General features: G+C 44.4%; 1 protein-coding gene across 1 annotated transcript; it reads left to right on the top strand.

The window, feature by feature from the left end:
* The first annotated feature begins 260 nt into the window (after positions 1-260).
* NR0B1 (nuclear receptor subfamily 0 group B member 1) lies at positions 261-5,423 on the top strand. Its single transcript, XM_003261178.2, has 2 exons — positions 261-1,667; positions 5,068-5,423. Exons 1-2 carry the CDS (start codon positions 500-502, stop codon positions 5,310-5,312), a joined length of 1,413 nt encoding a protein of 470 aa, XP_003261226.1. The 5' UTR covers positions 261-499; the 3' UTR covers positions 5,313-5,423.
* Positions 5,424-12,370: the final 6,947 nt, after the last annotated feature.

The raw sequence follows: 12,370 nt of genomic DNA, 5'->3' as shown, positions 1-12,370 counted from the left end.
TGTATTTTTCAAGGTCTCAGAAAATGAGACCTCCCTATCCATATACAAATATAAGTTACACAAACTGTGATAACTTAATGGAAGCTTACAAAGAGCATAGAAGTAGATGTTTCCTCTTTTCCCCTGCCCTCCCAATAAAGGGAACAAATTAGATGCGAGGATTCAATGCAAAGAGTTGCAACAGCATCCAGGCGCTCGCTCTCCGCCGGTCTTCCTGAGATACGGAAAGGGGTAATGAGAGGAAGGAGGGAAGTGTCCAGGAGCTCCCACGCTGCTGTTCCTCTTCCATTTCCAGCTTTTAAAGAGCACCCGCCCCTTCGAACCACCGAGGTCATGGGCGAACACACCGGAGCGCAGCACCGCGTCCCCCCCGCCCGCCTCCGCGCCCTTGCCCAGACCGAGGCGACCGAGGCGGCCGACGCGCCTGCGTGCGCGCTAGGTATAAATAGGTCCCAGGAGGCAGCCACTGGGCAGAACTGGGCTGCGGGCGCCGCGGGCCATGGCGGGCGAGAACCACCAGTGGCAGGGCAGCATCCTCTACAACATGCTTATGAGCGCGAAGCAAACGCGCGCGGCTCCTGAGGCTCCAGAGACGCGGCTGGTGGATCAGTGCTGGGGCTGTTCGTGCGGCGATGAGCCCGGGGTGGGCAGAGAGGGGCTGCTGGGCGGGCGGAACGTGGCGCTTCTGTACCGCTGCTGCTTTTGCGGTAAAGACCACCCACGGCAGGGCAGCATCCTCTACAGCATGCTGACGAGCGCAAAGCAAACGTACGCGGCACCGAAGGCGCCCGAGGCGACGCTGGGTCCGTGCTGGGGCTGTTCGTGCGGCTCTGATCTCGGGGTGGGCAGAGCGGGGCTTCCGGGTGGGCGGCCCGTGGCACTCCTGTACCGCTGCTGCTTTTGTGGTGAAGACCACCCGCGGCAGGGCAGCATCCTCTACAGCTTGCTCACTAGCGCAAAGCAAACGCACGTGGCCCCGGCAGCGCCCGAGGCACGGCCAGGGGGCGCGTGGTGGGACCACTCCTACTTCGCGCAGAGGCCAGGGGGTAGAGAGGCGCTACCAGGCGGGCGGGCCACGGCGCTTCTGTACCGCTGCTGCTTTTGCGGTGAAGACCACCCGCAGCAGGGCAGCACCCTCTACTGCATGCCCACGAGCACAAATCAAGCGCAGACGGCTCCGGAGGAGCGCCCGAGGGCCCCCTGGTGGGACACCTCCTGTGGTGCGCTGCGGCCGGTGGCGCTCAAGAGTCCACAGGTGGTCTGCGAGGCAGCCTCAGCGGGCCTGTTGAAGACGCTGCGCTTCGTCAAGTACTTGCCCTGCTTCCAGGTGCTGCCCCTGGACCAGCAGCTGGTGCTGGTGCGCAACTGCTGGGCGTCTCTGCTCATGCTTGAGCTGGCCCAGGACCGCTTGCAGTTCGAGACTGTGGAAGTCTCGGAGCCCAGCATGCTGCAGAAGATCCTCACCACCAGGCGGCGGGAGACCGGGGGCAACGAGCCACTGCCCGTGTCCACGCTGCAGCCCCATTTGGCACCGCCGGCGGAGGCCAGGAAGGTGCCCTCTGCCTCCCAGGTCCAAGCCATCAAGTGCTTTCTTTCCAAATGCTGGAGTCTGAACATCAGTACCAAGGAGTACGCCTACCTCAAGGGGACCGTGCTCTTTAACCCGGGTAAGGGTACTGGCCTTGGGCGCCGGCTTTTCCCAGCTCACAAAAGCATCGGGCAGTGCCTCTCTAGGGGCGCGGGCAGTAACGAGCTTTCAGTGATCAGGAGAGTGTCAGGGCAAAGGTGAAGAAATCATGACTAACTCAGCAGAGTTGGGGTGGGGGGCTCCAGGAATCACTTCTGCTGGGTGGGCTGCTGTCAGAAACTCAGCCAAGAGGAGGGGAGTTGTTTGTTTAGGTTTGTACTTAGCTCTCTACACTTTTCTTACTATAGAAAAGTTTGTGCCTTCATGGGAAATGGTTATTCTTTCTTCTCCAGCTTTCTTTTAAGTCCAGAGCATATCTTTTTCTAAAAAAAGTTTTTGCTCACTGAAGATTCTGCAACATCGATTTCTGAAAACCCATTCTGAAATTTACTAGAACCTTTTTTGGGGGGAGGAAATCTATTAAGGCTAGCAAAAAAGGAAACATTTGTTAAAGCGTCCCATAGAGAGACTATTCCCTAGGGACACTGCCAGACAGGACACTAGATGTAGTGTTTCATGGGCCTGCCTCTGAATGGTTACTTGTATGGTCCTAAGCATCTGGACTATCCCTTCCTCCAAGTCTCTGTGAATAATATCAGGTTGGCAAAGGGATAGGGAAAAAAGACACATTAGGGACTGAGAGCAGGAGCAGCGTATTTTAGAATTCAAAGAGACTTTACAGACCTGCTAATCAACCCTCTTTGCTCTGTAGCCTTCCCCCACCCCATTTTACTGAGTAGGTAGATGTGTCCCAAGGTCCCAAGTGACCTTACTCCAAAGTAAATGGCTGTTGTGTTGTGGCACCTGAGGGTCCTATCTTCTGGGCCCAGTGGGATATTGGCTGCACCAAACTTTCAGGTTGTCTGTTGGGTGCTGGACACACTGTCCCCCAGAGTGCAACCAAATCACTGGGGGAACATCTCCCTGGACAGCCAGGCACCTTGTCTTGGGTGTTTCTCACTACTAGAATCATCTTCAACCAGCGTCCTTTCAAAATGATTGAAGTGGGAACAAAATTTTCCAGGCAATTTGAGTTGGGATAGTTTTTATAATGCTCCTTTTGTATCTTTTTTCCCTGGTGCTAGAATCTCTGATTAAGTCCCTGCCCCCTGCCTAGCATTTTTGAGGGTGCATAGATCAGTATTTGGTGGGATAATAATTCGTTCAAACCTCATGTTTCATGACGTAGAGACCTCAGCTCACCCCAGTGTCTGTTATATGTTACCTTTTTGCTTATACCATTGTTTTCCAAACTTGCCTGTGTGTAAGAAGTACTTGTGTGTGTGTGTGTGTGTGTGGTTGGGGGTGGGAGGGAGTAGATAAAAGTCTTTCTAGGCTCCTGCCTTATAGATTCTGATTCAGTAGCTCTGGCCCAGGGTCTGCAAATCTGCATTCATAATAAGTGTCGCAGATGATTCTTAAGATAATTTGGAAAACAGTCTTCTTATTCCTTCAGCCAGTGTTATTAATCATCCACTATGTTCCTTGTCCTGTTGGGATATAAAGGTGAGAGGGGCTCAGCTTCCAGAAATTTACATTCCATTAGTTTCAGTATCAATAGTTTCCCTTGACTCTGTTTTATATACTTTTAACACACACACACACACACACACTTCTTCCTTGTTCTTGATTGACTTTTCCTAATCCTCTCTCAGTATGAGTTTAACGAGCTAACCTGAGTGTGTTTGAAACACAAATGTACCTATATTTGGGAGAAAGGTAATGCCTATTAAGAGTTGTGGCCTCTCTTTGCTGTTTATCCTTGGTATATCCCATATATAAATTTAAACATATATATATATGTATATGGGTTCAAACTTAAGGAGATATAAAACTGTGGAGTCCATTTGCATTTTCTCTTCCCTGACCTTATTTTGAAGGCCAGTTTGTGTGTCTGTGTAGGGGGAACCACTTGGGTGGGGAGAAGGTGGAGGGGTATATTGTGAACACAGAGAAAGGTAATGTGGCATACACAAGATGAAGTTTTCACAAGCCATGAATCTAGACCTAGAGAAGCTTCAGATTTCTGGTGGAGTTTCATGCAAGCCTCTTCCTACTTTCATCAATGGAATTCAAATACAACAAAATTGGGTCTTAAGCCTGGATCTCAAGCTGTAGATAGTAGGGGATGATAATGTGTGGACTAGGGTAATCAGAACTGGAATATGGATTAAACTTGTTGCTTTATTTTTGTTCTTATTTTGTTTATGAGATTTGATATTCGCCTCTAATAGGAGTGCCTCTCACTTATTACCATTATTATTTTTTTAAAGAACACTGGTTCTGCTGCTCTGTGATGATTGGCATGGTGCTTTTAAAATGCTTTTCTGTTGAACTTTTTTGGAAAAGGGAAGGAAAATGATTGCAATCATCATTAACATCATTTAAACCAAGTGGTCAACTGCTAATTACTTGAATACAAGTTAACGAACTTTGCAATGATATTATTATCATGGAAGATCAAAGGACCTTCAAAAGCAGCCTCCTCTTATTACTTTCCTTATAAAAACTTACATGCACTTAAACTTTCCTGCATTGTATTTCATTCACTTTTTCTCAGGTATCACACTATACTGCAAAAGGTCATGTGTTTTCTATTACAAAAGTTATTTTTGAATCATAGTACAATTCGTGATGTTTTCATGTTTGCTTTTTAAACTTTTAATGACTATAAGAATGTTCAAAAACTTCTTACTTTAATATTTTTGAGAAGAGCCTTTTTGAACACTCATTAGAATCATTCTTTTGTTTTTTTCAAAATCTTCCCCAATACAGAAATCATGGTACAATGAGCTAAGTGGCCAGTGTTAGCTTTCAAATTATTCGGGCCTCTAGACTAATATTGGCCTGCAGGCAAATAGGTAAAATGAAACTGTGTGTCAAAGTTTGTGGCTGTGAAGTTTACCACCATTGGCTGAACGATCAGTATAATGATGGAAAGTTCAAAGAAGAATGGTAAAAACATTTGTCATCCGGCAACACTTCTTGTTTATCATGGCTTGTTTCTCATAGGTAAAGTGCCCACCTCTTGAAATATCATGAACTTCTTCATATTTGCATAGAAAGTGAACTGGAATGATGATTCATTAAACTATATTCTACTGTCCTATTAAATTGTGTGCATTTGTTGGCTCATGGCCAGTGTATTTGCAAACGTGTGCATACAAACATAGTAAATATTAAGTAAGAATAATCACATGATGTTTCATTCTTGGACATGTTGCTTCTGAAAACTTAGACTGGTTTGGCATTTTACCCTTTTAACCAGGAAGCTTTGGGTCTTGTTTAATTGGGACGAAACAGAAATGGCTATTTTTAAAAAGCTAGCAAAGGACTCTGTGGTGAGCTGTTTTATAACAAAGAGATTTTTCTCCCTCCAGACGTGCCGGGCCTGCAGTGCGTGAAGTACATTCAGGGACTCCAGTGGGGAACTCAGCAAATACTCAGTGAACACGTCAGGATGACGCACCGAGGGCCCCATGACAGATTCATCGAACTTAATAGTACCCTTTTCCTGCTGAGATTCATCAATGCCAATGTCATTGCCGAACTGTTCTTCAGGCCCATCATTGGCACAGTCAGCATGGATGATATGATGCTGGAAATGCTCTGTACAAAGTTATAAAGGTGTGTGGGCCACATAAGTGCAGTAGTGCAGTTCACCATGAGGGAAGAATAAAGAGCTGTGGGCAAAAGAGTGTAAAATATTTTAAAATAAACTTTCTTAATATTTTTACATGCAGAGTATTTTTGTATTCAATTAAAGAAATACTTTCATTCCAGACAGTTACAAACTTCTCTGTTCCATCGTTAAAGAAGACATTTGCCAACAGGTAACATAGCTCTGTACATCTTTAAAAAAAAAAAACTAGCAGGGTACTAGTATAATAAGCTATTTTCACAAGTGTAGCAATTTCATGGAACCTGCTCAAATCAAATTTGTACATATTGTTATAATAAATTTTAAGGTCTTAACCATTAACTTGATTGAAAAAAGCTTCAGCAGGTTTAAGTAAGGCCTCAAAAACTATTAAAACCTAGCCAACATAAGCAAAAAGTATCTTTGGAAGTAACATCATGACACTGAATGTAATTATGTGCCAGTATCAGTGGGAGGTCACTTTGCTCTATGTTCATTTCCACTTCCATCAGCTGTATGGAAGACTGTGTTTGTATCCAACTGGAGTCAAGAAGCAATCTGTAAAGATTGCTTATAAAGACATGCAGAAGTGAAAGAGGAGATTTTCTGTTTTATTGGGGGATTTTTTTGTACACAGTTATGGATTTAAAGATCCACAGGGAACACACATGCTATAACGAGGGGTTATAGTTCCAGAAAGTGCAACATCGTTATAAAACCACTAATTACACTTCATCTTTTAGATGCATTATGTTTGTAACTGGTATATTGAACAACATGGCATGAAATCATAAAGCAACTTTATTGTTATCTCCTGCTGCCCCTTTAATTATAATCCATAGAACTAGTTTTTCTTTGTGTCCAGATAAAATCTAGGCTACTATATGTCTATTTGTTTATGGGCAATAAATTGCCTGTTATTAATGAGTGTATCTAGTCTAGGGTAATAACCCATTGCAGGAAGTCTTAAGCTTTCTTTTGTGCAGACCCCTTTGGCAGTCTACTGAATCCTATGGACATTTTCTCAAAATCAGGCTCTCAGAGGAATGCAGTAGGGCCGAAGCAAGCATCATGATAGTCACAGCACGCGCACACACACACACACACACACACACACACACACACAATCCCCGAGGGCTCATGTGGTCCCCTAGAAACAAAGAGTTAAAAATATGAGGGCACTCCAGCAGGATATGCATTGGTTAGGCAGCCCCCAGTGCGGCCTCCCACCGAGGTGCCTCCTGCCCCAAGGTGAAAGTAATTCAGTCCGGTGAAAGTAATTCAGTTCAGCCCCTGGTTTTAGAGGGTCTGGCTGGGGCTGTCAGTCTCAAATAGTTCTGTCAGTGACACTACTGCATCTGCCTGGTGAGTGTAGATGGCATCTGCACATGTTCTGCGGGGACATGCAGTGGAAGCTGGCCCTCTGCTGCCAGCTCATAGTCACGCTGTCACGTGCCGTCTGGGCTCAGCCCTTGGTCTGAGTCCAAAGCGCCTGCAGGACTTGCAAAAGCAGCACAAGAGTTTTCTTCGAAAAGAGGGGAAAGCTTCCAGAAGCAGTTCCAAAAAGCAAAAAATCATTAATGCCCTACTTCCTCCCCTGAGCCTTCCCAGGTGTCAGGGTTGTTTTTCTTGACTGTTACAAAATCAATGTGCCCCATTCAATAATCCTAACTTTAGGTAACTTTTCCTAATCACTTCTCTTTTCACCCAGACCTTCTGGAAGGATTGTGTGTAAGAGGGACAGAAGCATTTTCACAGAGTAACGTTTTAATACAACTTAACCAGAAAGACACAGGAAGTGGTCAGGGCAAAATCCTGATTTTCAATATTTTTTCAAAATGGGTTTACATACCCGCCCAAGCCTTTTTCCATGATCGTTTATTTAGTGAACACCTAGCAAAAATCAATCCTTTTCTGAGGACAGCTGCATTGGATGATCAAACTGCCTTACTAAGTTGTGTACAATAGGAGAAAGGCAAGGGAAGTAAAGTCAGGCTATTAGTCCATTGTTGCAAACTGTAACTAACCCGGAAAGTGGAACACAAGTCAACAGCCATGAGACATCCCTGAGAGTCTGATCTATCAGGGGTGGGCAGAGGGGTCACATACCCTGTGGTGTGCGCTTCCCTAAATTGCAGCCTTCGGCTAGAATCACAAGTTAGGAATGCAATCAGGCTCTTGTATCCCGTATCAGAAATATCGAGTCCATCAGCAGCTCCATTTCTAATGGTCCCATCGGAGAACAAGCCTTTTTCTCTAGGGCATCTGCAGGTGATCCAGACGGTCAGCTAGCATCCATGATGTTTTATAGCTGTGACCCCACAGGGATGTCTTAAATTTGTGGCAGTTCCAGAGACTGACTTCTGTTCATTGAGCCTGTGCCGACTTGCAGTTCAGCATAGCTCAGTGCTGAAATTGAAATAGCCTATAGCCAGCAGTATCAGGTTTCATTCAGGTCCAGGGAATTAGGATCTGTGAATTCAGTATTCAAAAAAGCTAGAGGCTTTTCTTCAGCAGCAGCAGCAGCAAAGCTAAGACGCTGTAGGCCAGATACCTGTGTTTCAAGTCCAAGTAACAGGCAAGGCTGTTCCTAAGGACTTTTTACCCTGTTAGGCCAGATTGTTCAAATTGACCCGTGCAAAAATATGCATGTCAGGCTAGAAAATCATCAGCCTCTAAGGGTCAGAAACCTGATTTCACAAGAGCTTATTGGCAAAAACAAACAAAACCCCACAACTCCCTAACCCCCGAAACCTGCTTTGAAAACCCCAAAAGTGTGTCTTCATTTGGAGATTTGCTCCCTTTTCCAGAGGCTCCAGTAGGCAAAATTATGGCAAAAAAAAAAAAATTACCCATTACTGAGCCTTGTTTCCAATACCAAGAGTATAAATTCCAATCCGCACACCTGTGGCAAAAAAGCAAGGGAGCTGTGTTTCATTAACACTTTTTCTTTGCAGCTTTTCCTGATTGAGATGACCCTTCTAGTATTTATGAAATTATAGGCACATAACATTGCACATCAGTTTTCATCATACATCTACATGCAATAGCCACAAATGCAAAGCTGTGAATTAAAATTCCTGTTTTTTTCTCATTACAAGTTTACTAAAATCCCTAGCAGTAAATTTTCCATTTACAGGGTTCACATCACAGCTGCCAGGAGAACCCAGCTGGGATGGAAGAGAAAGGGAGGGGAGCAGCAGCAGCTAGGCTGAAGAAATAGCTGCAGTGGGTTTCCCTCCCTTCCTCCCTTCCTACTTTTCTCCCTCCTTTCCTCCCTTCCTCCCTTTCTCCCTTTCTTTTCTTTCTTCTCTTTCTTTCTTTCTTCTCTTTTTCTTTCTTCTCTTTTTCTTTCCTTCCTTCCTTCCTTCTTTCCTTCCTTCCTTTCTCTCTCTCTTCCTTCCTTCCTTCCTTCCCTCCCTCCCTCTTTCTTTCTTTCCTTACTTCCTCTCTCCCTCCTTCCTTCCTTCCTTTCTTTCTCTTTCTCTCTTTCTGTCTCTCTCTCCTCTGCTTTATCTAAATCCTTGCTCCAGCCCTGGAAACAGACTTAATTCTTTTTTTTCTCTCTACTTGGAGGAAAGAACAACTACAAACTGCATTTTATGATATTTGGCACATCCAAAGCCCATTGCACAGAATGTTTGGGCCCTTTCTCCTCCTGCGAGGGTGTTAGGGAGCGGGAGAGACTACAAAAAATAAAGCTATCATCACCTAGGCTATGCTACTATTTCCTACCCTCCCCCACCCCCCTTACTTCAGCAGAGCCAACTCTGTATGGTCAAAAGCACCTAGGGTATCCAGAGAGCCAACTCTCCTGGGATGAATCTATCATTTCCAATTTCCATAGGTAACTTTTTACCTCTGATCACAGACAGCTGCTCAGCTGCTGTTTCATATTATGGTTAATGCCATAGCCACTCAGGTACCAGGGTTTCATAATTCCCTGCCCCTCTCTCTCTTTTCCCCACATAACGCTGTAGCTAGATTTCAGTGAATTGAGGTCATTCTAGCAAATCCCACCACTGCCACCATTGTGTCGTTGTTCCCAAGACCACCCTCTCATTCAGATATTTGCTAAAAGGTCTCACAGCATTCCACAGGTACTTGTACTCACAGTTGTACATTACGGCGATATAGTAAGGGTGTATGGCTGGGTCACAGGGAGAAAAGACACAGGTAGAGGAATCCACATGCAGGCCACTTTGTGGTCTCTTCCTCCCATGAGGGGCCACACGGGATATACTCTTTTCCCAACAATAAAAACTCAGCAACATGTGTGTGATTATTTCTGCTCAGGGAAACCCTTTTTAGATTCCATGCTTAGGGCTTTTATTGAGAGCTGGTCACATAGGTACCCTCTACCTAGCATGTTTCGAAATTCCAAACCCACAAAAAGGAAGTAGGTGCTCAGTGTGAACTATGTTGTTTGCACAAACTGTCCAGGCACAGTGATTCGTCCCTGTGAGTTAGGGAAGGTTGAGAACACTCTCAAAATTGAAGTTCCCAGATGCCAGCTGAAAACTAACCTTCCGAGCAGGCCATTCTAAGGATAGCAGTCTCAGACCTACTATGTTAACTCTTTTCTGCGCAGGTGCTGCCAATACTACTGTGTTGTGTTACCTATATTCATAATTAAAGGAGAGGCTACATTTCAGTTAGAAGCCCATGAAAATATATGTGTAACTATTTTTTTCCCCATTCAAGTTCATCAAACCCCTGATTTCTATCCACTGGCTTCTTAAAGCCAGGGGTTCATTGATTACTGACTCAGTTCCTCTGAAAGTTAATAGCTAAATTTTTCCCAGTCTGAGACATTCTCACTTTAACTGCCTGTAGTGGGACAGAGGGGTCTTCTAATCTCTCCTCACTTTGTACTTCTAGTCCTGCTTCCATATCTTGTTACTTACATTTGCAGACACCCACAAGGTTGGAAGGTATCAAGGAGAAAGAGGCAAGGGGAGCAGAAGAGTTCTTACCTCACTGATGCTGATCTTATAGCTTTCTCTTGTCTGGCTATGACTAATGTTTAAAGTTGTCTCTTCTTATGCTTTCAGAGATTATTTGGAGATCTTCCTCTACACTCCTTCACCGTAGATCTCTTGGGATCTCTCTCCAGAAACTCCTTCTATACCACTACTTTTCATCTCCTTCCTCAGTCCCCAAACATCTGCCTCTCTCTCTCTCTCTCAATCTCTCTCCTTTCTACTGAGTCTTAGCTTTTCTAGGCAAGTCTTTTGAATAAGATGTAAGATAAACCTGTGACAGCATGGATGTGCACTCTCTCTCTCTCTTCCCCCTTCTTGAAAAAAGTGCTTGTTTTTGCTTTGCCAAGTATTGAGAGTGTAGGCTGCTCAACCTGCCACATATTCTGTGTTCCCCCATTCTGTGTTCTGCCTAGCCTGTTTATTGCGTTTATTGCCCTTTAGATTTCCAGGTGAGAGTCAGACACTAATTCATTATGTCCCCCAAACTGCATAGGACACACATTAGCTTTTTAAAGTCCTTCTGCGGAGTTCAGTTGAAAGGGGAAATACCTCCACCACTGCACCTCGTGTGCCCTTAGCACACAAATGGCTTTCTCAAACATTCCTCTCCCGTTTCAACTTCGAATCATTTTATTCACTTGATGAGGGATTAAGAATCATGTAAACTTGACGGTTCTTGCATCGTGATTTCAAACCTCTATTGGCATCTTGTTTTCTTTGTGCCTTTAGAAGAAACTTGCAACAGGCTCTTGTTTTTAACATGCAGTTACTAATGTGCATTCATTAATGTCCTTTTCCTAAATGGTTGAACCTGTTATTGTTATGTAAGTCCAATGAGGGTCTTCATCTGGCATACACGATGGTGTCAATCTTTGCCTTAATTGTATTCAATTTGACCCTCACCTTCTTCTCTTTCATTTTTCTGTATATTTTTCTCTTCTAAAATAATAAGACAAAAGTACAACAAACTATAAATATTTTACCAACAGTGCTATGGGCAAATTAGGATGGCAAAACTTTGAAAATGCAACTGTTGGCTGGCAGGCAGCACTGTCATGAGAAAGCTCCAAATGTTTTCTCATCAGGTGATAGGTGAAAGTCTATATTCAGCACAGGACAGGCAGTTCTGGGATCCCAGGAGTATAATTCTTAAAGGTGTTGATACTATCTGTAAAGGTTAGTCTGATTTACAACACTCTTCTTTTAAATTGTTAGTACCAACAGAAAAGTTCACACATTAGTCAGAATTACTAAATTAGATATTCTTCCTTCTTTCCTTTCAAATAATACTGGTCACCAAGAAGAGGTGAACTGAAGAAATGGGAGTTTGTCTCTACTGAGAGGGGAGAGAACTTTTGGATTATCCTTGTCAGGGAATTTTGATCCGGACATATGAGGTTGGTGGAATGATGGCGGCAGGGTTGCAAGTTAAGAGGGCCTGATAATAGGTAGAAGAAGATCTTCAGAGAGAAGCCACGAGAACTTAAACCCTTACTTAGAAATTCTGTCTGGGCCGGGTGCAGTGGCTCACACCTGTATCCCAGCACTTTGGGAGGCTGAGGAGGGTGGATCACCTGAGGTCAGGAGTTTGAGACCAGCCTGACCAACACAGTGAAACCTGGTCTCTACTGGAAATACAAAAATTAGCCAGGCAAGGTGGCAGACACCTGTAATCCCAGATACTAGGGAGGCTGAGGCAGGAGAATCACTTGAATTTGGGAGGTGGAGGTTGCAGTGAGCCGAGATCGTGCCACTGCACTTCAGTCTGGGCGACAGAGCGAGACTCCGTTTCAAAAAAAAAAAAAAAAAGAAAGAAAACGAAATTCTGTCTGGATGGCTGCAGTTGCCTCACTTTTGCTGCCCTTTTTCTGTCATTTGTTGATGGTGCCTCCCATAGCATTATAATTTCTTTTCATGTCAACTCATTTTCATCTTGCACTTAGATGATGTATGTGAAATATAGCCACTAAAATGGTGAGTGCGATAGTGCTCTGAAGCCATTTAAACATTCTTTAAAATTGTACACTTAGGCATTGTCGCAGTCAGTAAATAAGTTGC

This window comes from Nomascus leucogenys, chromosome X (genome assembly GCF_006542625.1).
Source record: "Nomascus leucogenys isolate Asia chromosome X, Asia_NLE_v1, whole genome shotgun sequence".
Taxonomy (NCBI): Eukaryota; Metazoa; Chordata; class Mammalia; order Primates; family Hylobatidae; genus Nomascus; species Nomascus leucogenys.
Note: the sequence above shows the minus strand (reverse complement) of the source record. Positions and strands in the feature narration are given on the sequence as shown.